Genomic DNA, 14,486 nt, shown 5'->3' with positions numbered 1-14,486 from the left:
CTAGACTAGGGATGGTCAGAAAGGTCGATTTTTCGATTCAGTTTTTTTTTTCCTTCAGAGCTCTGAAGCATTGACCAATCACAGGCTGCATAATTTTTTCATGGAAATTGGAATACCGTGGGAATTTTACACCAATGAAAAGACTGTAGTATCAGAGTCTTGTGATTGGTGTAAAATTTCCATGGTATTCCGATTTCTGAGATAAAGCTCCACATACTCTGATTGGTCCAATACTAATTAATTTCCAATTTTCCACTCGAAATTTGGAAATGCTCAGTAGTATCGGACCAATCAGAAAATACGGTAGTTTACCACTGAACTGCCATACCACTGAAATTTTACAGCAATTACAAGACTTGGATACTACAGAGTTTTACTAAGGTCACCAGGTGTGTCATTCCTACGTAATGCAGTGCTCTCCCTAGAAATTTGGAAGCAAGTAGGAGGCGCCCGGGAAAGAATATACAGGTGTAGATTTTAATACTTCTATATGGCAGTATCCAACTGTATGTGTAAAAATAAGTTGTCCTACCTTATAGGTGTCCCTTTCAGGATAGAGACAAATGGAAGTTCGAGTAACAAAGATTTATTAGTAGATGCCCTAGACCAGGGGTCTTAAACTCGCGGCCCGCGGGCCATCGATACAATATTTTGTGGCCCTCGCCGGCAAAAGCTTCCTTATAGTTTGCTTCAGTGCTCCCAAGTAATCCGCCGCATCCCCGCCGCTAAACGAGGGCTGCAGAGCCCCCAAATCGCCCGGGGGGCAATCCGCCGGCATTTCCTGGAAGGGGCAGAGCTTTCAGCTTCAGCTCTGCCCCTCCTGACGTCAATCGCCGCACGGATTGCCGCCTCTGCCCACCCCTCTCTGTGAAGGAAGAGTGAGAGGGACGGGCAGAGGCGGCGATGCGCCGCGATTGAGAAATTCCTTATGCGGCCCAGCCTCATCCTGACTTTGCCTCCTGCGGCCCCCAGGTAAATTGAGTTTGAGACCCCTGCCCTAGACCCTAGGTTCTTAACGTGTGGTACACGTACCCCAGGGGGTACTTCTGATGGTTCCAGGGGGTACCCAGGCTTAATATATTTAACAAAGAATAACAAATTTAGAGGTTTAGAAAATATTAAATCTTATTTAGACACCACTAAATTAGCGTTTCAACTAATTAAAAGCAGTAGTAAATGCTTGGAAATTGTTTAGAACCAATTATCATGTGCTACTATTATATAGTTTTCAAGGGGTACTTGTGATAATTACTATGCTAGGGGTACTTTGTGAGTACAGGGTTTTAAAAGGGGTACATACCTATAAAATGTTGAGAAACACTGCCCTAGACAATGCGTTTCACTGTCAGACGCTTCTTCAGGCCCGTGCGCCCGGATACTTGGACTCTCTAAACAAAAGGCACTGTTATTGACCCGAAGAAGTGGCTGTGACCGTGAAACGAGTTGTCTAGTGCATCTACTAATAAATCTTTGTTACTCTAACTTCCATTTGTTTCTATCCTGAAAGGGACACAAGGTAGGACAACTTATTTTTACAAATACAGTTGGATACTGCCATATAAAGTATTAAAATCTACACCTGTATATCCTTTCCCAGGCGCCTCCTACTTGCTTCCAAATAGTTAATACCCCTCTTGATAACAGGGGAGATCAGGCCGATACGGTCGACCTACAAATCATTTTTTGGAGCAGCGACCTAAGGATCTAAAGGCAGAGTGGGGATGGTTTTTCCCCACCTGCGGACGAGTGGTTGCCTAAATTGCAAACCAATTTTGTGAGTATAACTTATACTGTTAATTGCCATACCCTGATCCACTAACCATATTGCACCAGATTGGGCTCCCGGATCTCTGTGTTTTTTCCTTCTGCTATTCAGTCTCCCCAGAAAGGTTTTCCAGCCGGGTGGCATGAAAAAGTAGCCGGGTGGGGTGAGATGAGAGAATGCAGGGCCGGTGCTTCTGTGCACAACTGTTTACAGCATAGGAGGAGGTGAGCTGATAACAGCTGGGTGCTCACCAAAACTAGCAGAGTGGCGCACCAGGCTAAAAGAGCCTGGGGAGAACACTAATGTCAAACACAGTGCCACTTTCAAACAGACAAGCTGGGGAGAAATCTTCCAGTCCTCGCATATAGTCACCTAGCTTTATAGTGTTATAGTGGACAGTTTTAGGGCTCTTTTCCACTGGGAAATGATAAAAAAAAAAAGTCACACAACGATCCGATCGCGTTTCCTCCTAATTTCTATTACTGCAGTTTTAATTGCACCTGACTTACTATACACAGTATAGGAGCTCAATCGCACCCAACACGCAACAGGACGACAAATGCACTCAGGACAAAATTGAGCCGCAAACTGATCACACTAATGGAAACTGTCCTTTAGCGACTGGAATAGGATCTCAAAACACAAAGCAAGTGGAAAATAGCCCCTTATTAGCTGAGCAAAGACACACAGAAGTTGAATTTTACCTTGTTTTCAATAAGGTGTTCTATATTAGTATTAATGTTCTTAAAAATGCTGAGTGAAGGCTTTACTTTTTTTTTTTTTCTCCCCACTGTAAAAAGGCACTAATTTTGACAGAAACTTCTTTGGGCTCGTTCTCACTTCAAGAACTCTTCTAAGCGCATTGTGATTTTTATAAGCTCTTGCTAATGTTATGTTATCCATTGTGTGTGTTCTCACTGGAGCGATGTGATTTTGTAAAAATCCCCTATAGCATTGCATTAGCAAGAGCTTTTATAATCTAGCGTTTAAAAGCTCTTGTAGTGTGAATAAGCCTTAATGCACATTGCCTGGCTGTCCTGCTGATTCTCTGCCTCCAATACTTTAAGCCATAGACCCTGAACAAGCATAAGCATGCAGATTAACTACTTAAAGACTGTCCCACGCCAATGGGCGTGGTCATGGCGCAAGCCCCAGGACCGCCTAACGCCAACTGGCGTCAAAGTCCTGGGGCTGCATTTTGCACGATATAGCGCGCAGGCTGAGCACGCGCGCATCTCCTGCTGGGGCAAAACCGCTGTCTTTTCTGTTAGTACAGTGCTGCGATCAGCAGCAGCGCTGTACTGGGGAAAAGAAATCACCAACAAAATATTAAAAAAACAAAAACAAAAAACAGGTGGTCAGACCCCACCAACAGAGAGCTCTGTTGGTGGGGAGAAAAGGGGGTGGAGGGAGATCACTTGTGTTCTGTGTTGTCCGGCCCTGCAGCTTGGCCTTAAAGGGAACCTTAACTGGCGGGGAAAAAAAAAAATTCACTTACCTGGGGGCTTTCCCAAGCCTCCTGCAGCCGTCCTGTGCCCGCGCCGGTCCTTCGGTGCCCTACGGTCTCCCTCCGCGGTTAAGTTTCGTTTTCGGACGACTGCCAGTCGTCCTCGGGCAAAGCGTCCTCTTCTTCCGCATTCCCCGTCGTAAAGAGCGACCGGCGCGGGCACAGGACGGCTGCAGGAGGCTTGGGAAAGCCCCCAGGTAAGTTAATTTTTTTTTCCCCCGCCAGTTAAGGTTCCCTTTAAAGCTGCAGTAGCCAATTTACAGTAAGAAGGCTTGATCTTTAGGGGGGTTTAACACTGCGGTTCTCAAGTGGTTAAAGGTTTCTGACTGAAGTGGCCACATGCTTGTTTCAGGTGTGTGATTTTAACACTGCTAATGCCAAAGATATCAGCAGGACATTCAAGCAACTGGTATTGTTTAAAAGGAAATAAATATGGCAGCCACCATGTCCCTCACTTCAGGTGTCCTTAAAACTGAAAGAAAAAGTGCACCATTAATGGGCACATTTAGGGTGCCCATTAACGATACAATCTTGTACAATTTATCCAAATCTATGTAGTAGAAGGGCAAGCTGAGTGAATATACTTTGAATGGATACTTTAGGTAGTCCATATTACGTAGTGTTAAGTTTGTAGAATCACGATTGCATCATTAGTGGGCACCTTTAGGCTCACGATCGTGAATCAAATCAAAAATCATTTTTATTTTTCTAATGACATTTTATTGAATTAAACAGAAAGAAAAAAAAATAAAAATAAAAGATATTTAAAGCATTTAGTAGATTGCTTGTAAAGAAAACAATTCCTTGTTAATAGTGTGACTGCTGCTCTGAAATTGGTCAAAGGATCCTGTTTATCACACACAGTCGTGACAGCAGTTTTGTGGGCGGTACCAACATTCAGGCTATCGCATCCTTAGGAAACCAGTGACATTGCTGCGGCTTGCATTCCTCAGCGCACAAACCTGCCAGCGAATTGTGTGCCCAACAGGTACATATTAACCCTAAAACAGGTCGGGGAGAAGAGGGAGGCAGCTAGCAGCACGTACGGTTTGCAAATCATTGTTTCTAAACTCGTTTCCCGCAGAGCTAAATGCGATGCGGCTCTGGGGAACCTTTAGAAGTGAACAGGCGCTATGGACACAGGGGTGCATTGAGCGCAAACAAACATCTCATCTACACATGCTGTAAAATATCGGGAACAGAAAACGGGGCGAGGAGCCGTGGAGGCGGACTGTAACCTACTGCGATGCCCCAGGAAGCTGTGCCGGTATCAAAAGGAAACAACTAATCGGAGCAAAAATAACGTGATGTGACGGTAAGAGAAAATACGATGCGATTGTTAATTCATTCTCCTGACAACGTGTTGGTAAGCAGGCTGTACACAAACCAGAAATACCAAGAAGAGCAATCTCTAAAATGTGAAAACCAATTAGAATCCCCAAACAAGTGGTCGTTTTGTCTAAGGGAGACAGGAAAAAAAAACAAAACAAAAAGAAAGAGCTAAAAAGTGTGGAAATGCGGAATACCACAGAGCACACAATGGGTGATATATATAATTTTGTTGTTTTTAAAGGGGAAAGTCAAAAAGTTACAACTAACACGCTATTAAAAAAAAAAAAAAAATTATATAAAAGCAGTAAAGCTTTAGAGACATTGGTAAAGACTAACCCCTTAAATGCCAGAGCGGATGGAAGCCACGCCCCCCTAGTGCCTAATTGTGTGACAGGTTGCTGCGCTGATGAGTTTCACGACTTTGAAATTGAGCCGGAACAGAAAGTGTTAACATGAGACTTACGTCGCAGCGGGGCAATATATAGAAAATGGACACCGCTTTCGACCCTAGCCGGAAATTTAGGAACGGGCTTGCAGGTGCCTTTGGGGACTTGCTTTAATATGAAAATGGGCGCTGCAAGGCCGTTGTAGGGGGAGGGGGGCGATCGTAGCTGTGCATACTATACTCGTATTGAGGAGTGAAGCGGAGTCAGACATTTATAGTACTCTTTCCGGAATCTTTTACCCATCTCGTGAAAGGTAAAAAGGCGTGGTGACATTTTAAGGAGGGTCAGAATGGCTGGGTGATGTTACAGTGCACATTTATTATATAAGGTGGAGTCTTCTGTTGATGGGGATCAGGTGTTTTTCGTGTCTGCAGGATATGCTCTTCACCTCTTCTTCGGAGGGTTCGCCGTCCGCGGAGGCGTCACCGGGCGGCCGGAGTTCAGACCGCCGTACTGGTACTTCGCTTTCTTTTCTGATGGTTTCAGAATCTAAAACATGGAGAGAATAGAGGAATCCGTAAAACAAAAATGCCATGAAGGTTAAGTTTGAAAAAAGTCAAGATGGTGATAAGAGGAAAAGCAAACGTCCACCACACCACATAATTCTGCAGTTTTTGAGAAGTAGTGCTTATGGTGTTGGCAGGGGACACAGTATTATAATACCTCATGTAATTCAGTAGGTGTTTAGCGCCTGTAAACGTGGCTGACACAGAGGGCCAAGCATAGACAGACTAATTATGAGGGAGACAAAAGGGAGTGGCATCACTCGAATGTCTCCACCATATTTGTGGGGACCATATTTTGCAGCGTTCCTCCCCAAGGTACCTTTTTTTTTTTAACCACTCCTCCCCATCATGCCATCTATGCATTCCCCACCCTTCTGTGTCTACTATACCTAGGGCAAAAGCATGGCTCCTGCATTGAGTGATGCTTATTGTTGCACATGATGGCATCAACTCATGTTGAATACAGACAGACCCTAAACACTTATCTAGTGGTGACATCTTCTGCAGCACTTTACAGGGTACATAGTGATGTCACTAACAATCTAATCCTACCACAGTCATAGTGCAATGTTCCGCCACATCAATATTCTGTATTTACATCAGGGCTATGGAGTTGGTACAAAAGTCATCTGACTCAGTTTATGAAACCACCATCTCCAGGTACCCAAAATTGCTCCGACTCCTCGACTCAGACTCCTTAAGGTGGCCACACACACGATACAATAAAATGATCAGATTCTACAGCAATTCGATTAAACGATTGGATCTCACGAAAGAATCAAAAGCTTTTTTCATTCGACTGAAAAATCCGATCGGATTTCCTGTTTCTTCGATTTTTATCGATCTGGAATGCCAGATATTTTTCTTCAATCTTTTTAAAGATTGTATGGTGTGTGTTAGATTGTCAATTTATTAATACACACATCTTAGTCATTTTCTCAGAGTTTCCAATCATTTTTATCATAATTGGGGAAAAATTGAACATAGGTGTGTAGTACATTGGTCAGATTTTTTAAATGTTACAATCAGTCAGAAAAATTGATTGCAATTTTTAAATTGAACAAATATTTTAAAAATTGTATGGTGTGTGGCCACCTTTAGTCTAATTTTTACAAAGGCTATGAATTTGGTACACAAATCAGACTCCAACTTCTCAGTTTATTGAAACCACCAACTCCAGGTACCCAAAATTGCTCTGACTCCACAGCCCTGATGTATATGGCACCGACATCTTCTGCAGCACTTTACAGTGTCCGCAGAGGAGCTCACAATCTAATACCTGTAGTATAGGACTAATTCAGTGTAACTATGTTTTGGGGCTGTAGGAGGATACCAGAGCATCCAGGAAAAAAAAACAAAACATGTCACTGATTACCTAATCTAGTCTCTCTTAGGCGGCTATATTCATATCCTTTTAAGTAATACCAGTTGCCTGGCAGTCCTGTTAATTCTGGCATCAGTAGACTGAATAAAACACCTGAAACAAGCATATATCAAAACTTATAAGATTTTTGACAGATATCTGATCTGCATGCTTGTTCAGGGTCTATAGCTGAAAATATTAGAGGCAGAGGATCAGCAGGACTGCCAGGCAATGTGCATGGTTTAAAAGGAAATAAATATGGCAGCCTCGATAGGTCTCACCTTGGGTTCCTTTTTAGGTTTCTACTCCTGACTTTACCATGCCCCCTTGACTAGGTTTAACCTAAACCCCCACCCCTCTTAGGCTGCCAAGCTTAGTGGCCTGTCATGCCTTCTGCATTACACGAGACATTATGCTCCGCCTCCCACATCTTAGTGCCGCCTCCTCTCCTTTCAAAGTGCACCATTATTACATACTGCCTCTTTGTTACCCCACTTGCTATCAGAATACAAAAAAAATAAATGTGGTGTGCAATTATTTTCACTGCAAACCTTCGCACCCTCCCCAAATACCACTCGCGCCTTTTACAACTCCGCTCCTCACTTATTTGCTTGGTGCAATATGCATCACCCTTAAAGGGATACTGTAGGGGGGGGGTCAGGGGAAAATGAGTTGAACTTACCCGAGGCTTCTAATGGTCCCCCGCAGACATCCTGTGCCCCCCGCAGCCACTCAACAATGCTTCGGACCACCTCCGGTTCACTTCTGGAATTTCAGACTTTAAAGTCTGAAAACCAATGCGCCTGCGTTGCCGTGTCCTCGCTCCTGCTGATGTCGCCAGGAGTGTACTGCGCAGGCCCAGTATGGTCTGTGTATGCACAGTAGGCTCCTGGTGACATCAGCGGGATCAAGGACATGGCAACGTAGGTGCAGCAGTTTTCAGACTTTAAAGTCTGAAATTCTAGAAGTGAACCGGAGGCACGGCCGAAGCATCGTCAAGTGGCTGCGTGGGCACAGGATGTCTGCAGGGGACCATTAGAAGCCCCAGGTAAGTTCAACTCATTTTCCTCCGACCCCCCTACAGTATCCCTTTAATGGGCACATATCGCCTAGTATCCAGTAATCGGGATTATTGTGTTTACAGTCTACAAAAACTCCCATGATGCATTGCTTCAGGAGAGTCAGCGATTTATGCAAATCATTCCAAATACACTGGATTACAGGCTTTGCAAGGTAGCAGTACTACCCATTTGAGTCAGAGACCCAAAACCATTACTTTATGATGTCAAAACAAATCTCTACTGAAAAATGTATGCAGAGTACAATCCTGGCATCCTAACACAGAAGGCATTGCAAGTATTTCAAGATGAGACACCCCTGAGCTTTTGTGCTTACGATAAAGAGTTAATATCGTTGCTTTTTAAAACAAACTTGCTGTCAGAGCCGGTCCTCATGAAGCAAGGTGAAACACTTGCCTCAGGCACAGAGATTACAGGGGTGGCATGTTTGTAACACTTACAGCATGTAGTCAGAGGGAAAAGCAGCTTGTTGTGCTGTGTGAGAAGTCTGACAGTGAGTAAGGAGGCTTGCACGCTAGAAGGGAGGAGGGGGCACTGCTGTCCTGACTGAGGAGGAATGGAGGATGGCCCACTGGCTGAGCATGAGCAGTTTGTCACAGACTTGCAGCAGCCAGCGTTATTGTGTTGAGCTGCAGCAAGTCATGTGTCAAGTTGCTGCATATGCTCCCTCGCATCCTCACAAGTTTGCCTCAGGCCACAAAAGCCTAGAACCGGCCCTGCTTGCTGTACTACCATATGCAATGAAAAGCCAAGGAGGCTGAATTGGGGCTTTAAAGCAAAAACTAAACAGCAGTTCCGGAATTACCTGGAAGGAGCACATCAAGGTTTCATCCACGCTCATCATGCCGCCGGCGTTGTCGAACTCCCCGCAGTAGTTTGGGGCAGAGAACAGGGTGACCAGCTGCCGCTTGGCAAAAAACTCGTAACCATCTTCTACAACCTGCCGAGCCGAATGGAAAGGATATATCAGCGGATATTTCGGGCAGAATATAAAGGCCACACATCACAGAACACAAAGCTGCTGAATTCGCTAAGTATTCACTTTACATAAAAAAAAAAAAGTTTAGCCCAGGATTCAGAACTTCATCCCAATCAGTAGCAGATGCCCCCTTTTCCATAAGAAATCTTTACCGGTTCTCAGATCTGAGAGATGTGTATGGCTGATATTGTGGTGAAACCCCTCTCACAGCATGATGCCATGGCCCTGACAGTTACAAGTCTGTGAACCTTGTTACATTGTTTCCAACTGCAATCACATGGTATCACAAGTTGGTGTTGTCTAGTTCTTTTCTCATCTACCAGCAGTAAATATGATGACCTGCAGGCCGACATCCACCCTGACCTACCTCTCCATAGCCAGCACACTCACCTGCCTCTACACACCCATCCAGCTCCCTGACCTTCTGCACACCCACTTAGCAACCAGAAAATGGAGTTCCAGGAGTTAGCCTAAAGTTTACCACGGTTACATACATAGTGTGCTTCTCATCAGGCCCAGCTGTCCCCACTGATTCTTTTTATTCATAGTCCTGACAGGTTTGAACTGCATTCACAATAATGCAATCTCTTTTCATTCATTGCAGTATTCGTTTTTTTCACCTACTATACAAAGGTGTCATGGAGATTGGAAGGTTTGGGTTGATTTGTCACGACTGCAGAGAATAAGTTGCAAAGAACTGATAAGGCAGCATCACCTGAGCAAGAATACCTGTGGCTGGAATACCAGGAAAAGTTAGATACTTATCTTAGCAGAGGGAAGCCTCTGGATAATCTAGAGCTGTGCTGTCTAACAGGCGGGGCCGCGCTCACTTACCCGGACTGTTTTTTCTATCAGTTCCCCTCCTCTGCAAACCCACTTCTTGTTCGGGCTTGGCTCCACCCCAAAATCCAAGACATTAACCATTTCAGCCGCGCGACCGTGAGCTTCACGTCCGCAGCGGCAGCAGCTAGAGCCACAGGGACGCGCCAGTCATGTCCCTGCAGTTTGGGAGGTCTGCAGGCAGGCGCCCGCGATCGATCGCGCTGTTGCCGCTAGCAGGGGGGGGGGGGGGGGAGGGAGGGGGAATGGCTGCAGGGGACAGAAGTCCCCTGTGCCAGTCCGAGCATGTCCTCAGAATAAACACTGTTTTTGTTCAAAAACAGTGTTTATTCTTTACATACAGCCGTGATTTCCGTTGGTTTCCGCCGCCCAATCGTTAATTTTATGAATAGAAATAATATTTCCATAGTTAATCTACTCGCCGCCGCTGTGATCGGAGGCTTCCAATGGAAGCCTACGTCACTTCCCCTAGTTACAATGTAGTGATACATTGTATCCCAATTAGCGTACATTGTACGCTAATGGGATTTTTGCTCAGTATGAACATCTTGTGGCCAAAAAGTAAAATACATATATTGACTTTGGGGAATAAAAATGTATTATCTATGTCAAGAGGGAATATAATAAATGATGGGCTAAAAATTAGTGATTATTGTAAAACTGAAAAAAATGCACCTTTATTTCCAAATAAAATATTGTCACCATACATTACACTAGGGGTATAATTTTACTTTGCAATAACCGGGACAAATGGCCAAATAAAACGTGTGAATTTTAATTATGGTAGCATGAATTATTTTAAAACTGTAATGCCTAAAAACTGAAAAATAATGCATTTTTTTCATATTATTCCATTATAATGCATTTTGAATAAAATAATTCTTAGCATAATTTACCACCAAAAGAAAGCCTAATTGGTGGCGGAAGAAACAAGGTATAAATCATTTCACGGTGATGAGGGCTCTTTCACATCTGCGCAGATTTTGAACGTTTTAACGCAACGGCTAAAGTTTGCGTTACCCAAGGTGAAATGAAAGTCCATAGACTTTCATTTTAGCTTTCACATATAACGCTGCGTTTGTGCGTTGCGACGCACCCGGGAGCGGTTTGTCGTCCGACGCTAGCGTTACAGTGTTAGTCAAAGTGCAAACTATGCGCGTTTTAAAAACGTTTTCAACGCAGGCATAAAATCCCAGAATGCAACAGAGGAGCGTAGTTGAAAGTTGAAAACTAAAAAAGAAAAAAAATTACCTGCGTTTTCCATATGTGCTGTAACGCATTGAAAACGCATTAAAAAAGCGCACACTCGCGGCAGTGCAACGCATATCAAAACGCATACAACAAAACGTATGCGTTGAGCGTTCTCCAACACCAGCTCTGATGTGAAAGAGCCCTAAGTAGTAATAAAGTTATTGCGGAATGAAAGGGAGAAGCGCTGACAGGTGAAAATTCCTCTCGTCCATAAGGTGAAAAATACCCATGGGCTGAAATGGTTAATGCTCTTTCCCAATCCAGCCGAAAATGAAGTTGGACAGCACTGATCTAGAGGATCCCTCCCCCTCCCAGCACTGGGTCCCCCCTGAAGCTACCCAAAAAGAGTTGGTTGACAGGAGGGTAGCCACACTGCGCAGGCCAGCTTGCACCTGCGCAGTAGAACAAAGCCATTCAACTTTTTCTACCACGTACGAGCAGCTCCGAGCTACTGCGCAGGTGCAAGCCACGCTTGTTCATGGACAGGAGCGTAAGCGCTATAATCCAGAGGTTACCGTCGAAAAGTGGTGGTCTAGACTAGAGGACGACGTGGGACAACTCTGGAAGATTGAGAGGCCTCCCTTTACCGAGGCAAGTAACTTTTCGTTTTAACAAAGTTATAGGTTTGTTTTAACGACGGTTCTCCCTTTTGTGGTCAGTGAGCAGCTGCCAAGCCACATCCTTCCTAAGTGTGAACTTCCTGGCCCAATAATCACTTGCAATTCTAGAAATTTGAATAATTTGCATACATATTAAGCGTCTTATATTACTGGAACTAACGAGCCGTTTGTAGTTTCCCAGAAGGATGTGATTTTTCACCGTATGCTCCGTTCCTTTTGCCTGACAGGTTCTCTTTTGGCGGCCTCTTTCTTGCAGCCTGTCACAGAGATGTAATGAGCTCCTCATCAGCGCATCAATAATGTATTTAGGCTAACAGAAGCGGATTTCTGCTGAGCGCATCCCATCCGCAGCGCTCAATCTCGCCGGAGGGAAATATTTCGGCTGATCCTAAAAATCGGGGCTGTAATTCTTCCTGTGACGCTCCGTCTTCTACAGATACATTCATTCTGCATGACAACAGTGATTGCTTTCTCCCATATAAAAAACTGTCACTGATGTCACATTTAAAAGGGACTAAAGTACCTATATCAAAAATATATAAAATGAACCTACCCATAAGGGAGGTATGTAATAGAGTGGTCCATTGGTGAGGGTGACCAGCATTACTTACCTACGCTGCTCCCTAACACCCCCCCATCCATATGGGATCCGCTATTCTCCCCAGGTAGAAGCGCTGGTGCAACAGATTCAAGCTCCCAGCGGTGTAGCTTGGCTCCGACTGCCACAATGCATGTTGGGAGATGTAGTCCTTTGGTGTTAGTAAAACGTCCCAAGCTGAGGAATGTGCTCACATCGAAAGACTACCTCTCCCGGCTGGTTTGAAATCTCATCTGTCACTGCTAACTCCATTACAGTAGGGAACAAAAATGTTCCCCCACCATTCCTCCCATGGCTTAGCATACAAACAGCTAAATCCAGAATTTAAATTAATAATTTTTTTCAATTGATGTTTTTATCAGATTCACCATCTGATAAATCTGAAAAACCAACTTGCATACACATACTTGTTAGAGGCTCTTGTTGCTAGAAATAAAATTATGGACTCAGCAGACTTGAGCCCCTCCAATACATGCCAGAATTTGTAAACCATACGGATGTCATTTCCTTTCTCCACAAAACCCAGAAGGCAGATAAGGGGCAGAGTTTATGCTAGCAGGAGACAGGGCAATGGAAGTCTATGGCGCTGAGGTTGGATGCCCCTCCCCGATCAGTAGAAGCCCCACCTCCTAGCCTCTTCTGGTAGACAGGATATGAAATCACTGTTTACAGGTGCCAGTGTGGATTGGAAAAGCGCTAGGCCACAATGTGCAGATTTCTATAGCAGAACATCCCAGTTAACAGGGCCCAGTTAGTTTTAAATGCTGACGGAAAGGGAGTGGAGGCACACAATGTATAAATATAGCACAATTCTATTTCTATGCTATGCCTAACAGATTTACTTTATAGTTCCACAGAAAGGCTTTGTACCTACCTGATGAGCTCGACAAATCAGATCCAGGTCATGTCGATTCAAGAATTTGCTAACCACATCTGCACCGAAAGTGAAGGAGACACCACGGTCATTCTCACCCCAGCCTTGTACGTCTTTGTCAGGATCTGACCACAACAAGTCGCACAGTAACCCTGAAGGTAGAGGAGGAACAAAATGGCAGCAATCAGAGAGTGCAGCAGGAAACACAATTTGATACAACACTTCAAACCATCTTAAACCTCATGATGAAAAGGAAATATGGTGGTTGTGATACTCATTTCCTTTTAAAGGGGATCTGAAGTAAGAGGTATACAGAGGCTGCCATATTTATTTCCTTTTAATCAATACCAGTTGCCTGGCAGCCCTGCTGGTCTATTTCTCTGCAGTAGTATCTGAACACCACCAGAAACAAGCATGCAGCTAATCTTGTCAGATCTGACTTTAAAGGGAAGGTTCAGGGAGGGTGGGTAAAAAATAAAAATCAATTTCCACTTACCTGGGGCTTCCTCCAGCCCGTGGCAGGCAGGAGGTGCCCTCGCCGCCGCTCCGCAGGCTCCCGGTGGTCTCCGGTGGCCGACCCGACCTGGCCAGGCCGGCTGCCAGGTCGGGCTCTTCTGCGCTCCAAGGCCCGGAACTTCTGCGTCCCACGCCGGCACTCTGACGTCATCGGACGTCCTCCGGGCTCTACTGCGCAGGCGCAGAACTACTGCGCGTGCGCAATAGAGCCCGGAGGACGTCTGATGACGTCAGCGCGCCGGCGTGGGACGCAGAAGTTCCGGGCCTTGGAGCGCAGAAGAGCCCCAGGTAAGTGGAAATTGATTTTTATTTTTTACCCACCCTCCCTGAACCTTCCCTTTAAAGTCTGAAACACCTGATCTGCTGCATGCTTGTTCAGGGGCTATGGCTAATAGTATTATAGGCAGAGGATCAGCAGGACTGCCAGGCAACTGATATTGCTTAAAAGGAAACAAACATGGCAGCCTCCATATACCTCTCTTCAGTTCCCCTTTAAACAATACCAGTTGCCTGGCAGTACCGCTAATTTTTTTGCTGCAGTAGTGTGAATCACACACCTGAAGCAAGTAGCTAATCCATTCAGACATCTGATCTGCATGCTTGTTCAGGGTCTATGGCTAAATATATTAGAGGACAAGGCTCAGCAGGACAGCCAGGCAGCTGGTGTGGCTTAAAAAGAACCCAAGGTGTGAGGCCTATGGAAGCTGCCATATTTATTTCCTATTAAACAATACCAGTTAATCCAGTCAGATTTCTCAGACATCTGATCTGCATGCTTGTTCAGTTCTATGACTTACAGTGAACGAGAGA

The 14,486-nt window shown here is 44.8% G+C and overlaps 1 protein-coding gene and 1 long non-coding RNA gene across 2 annotated transcripts in view; one reads left to right on the top strand and one right to left on the bottom strand.

Annotated features, from left to right (window-relative positions):
- The window catches only part of LOC137504391 (uncharacterized), a 40,072-nt gene extending 26,655 nt beyond the window's left edge, over positions 1 to 13,417 (top strand). Inside the window, exon 2 of the long non-coding RNA XR_011019474.1 lies at positions 13,136 to 13,417. This is a non-coding gene — a long non-coding RNA (uncharacterized lncRNA). The remainder of the gene's footprint in view (positions 1 to 13,135) is intronic.
- PPP1CB (protein phosphatase 1 catalytic subunit beta) overlaps positions 5,349 to 14,486 on the bottom strand; it is a 116,150-nt gene continuing 107,012 nt past the window's right edge. Inside the window, exons 6-8 of the mRNA XM_068232752.1 lie at positions 13,161 to 13,312; positions 8,804 to 8,938; positions 5,349 to 5,539 (exon numbers count right to left, since the gene is read on the bottom strand). Of these exons, the coding sequence (XP_068088853.1) occupies positions 5,435 to 5,539; positions 8,804 to 8,938; positions 13,161 to 13,312 (392 nt within the window). The 3' untranslated portion in view covers positions 5,349 to 5,434. The remainder of the gene's footprint in view (positions 5,540 to 8,803; positions 8,939 to 13,160; positions 13,313 to 14,486) is intronic.

This window comes from Hyperolius riggenbachi, chromosome 4 (assembly GCF_040937935.1).
Source record: "Hyperolius riggenbachi isolate aHypRig1 chromosome 4, aHypRig1.pri, whole genome shotgun sequence".
Taxonomy (NCBI): Eukaryota; Metazoa; Chordata; class Amphibia; order Anura; family Hyperoliidae; genus Hyperolius; species Hyperolius riggenbachi.
This window is presented reverse-complemented; position numbering and strand designations above follow the sequence as displayed.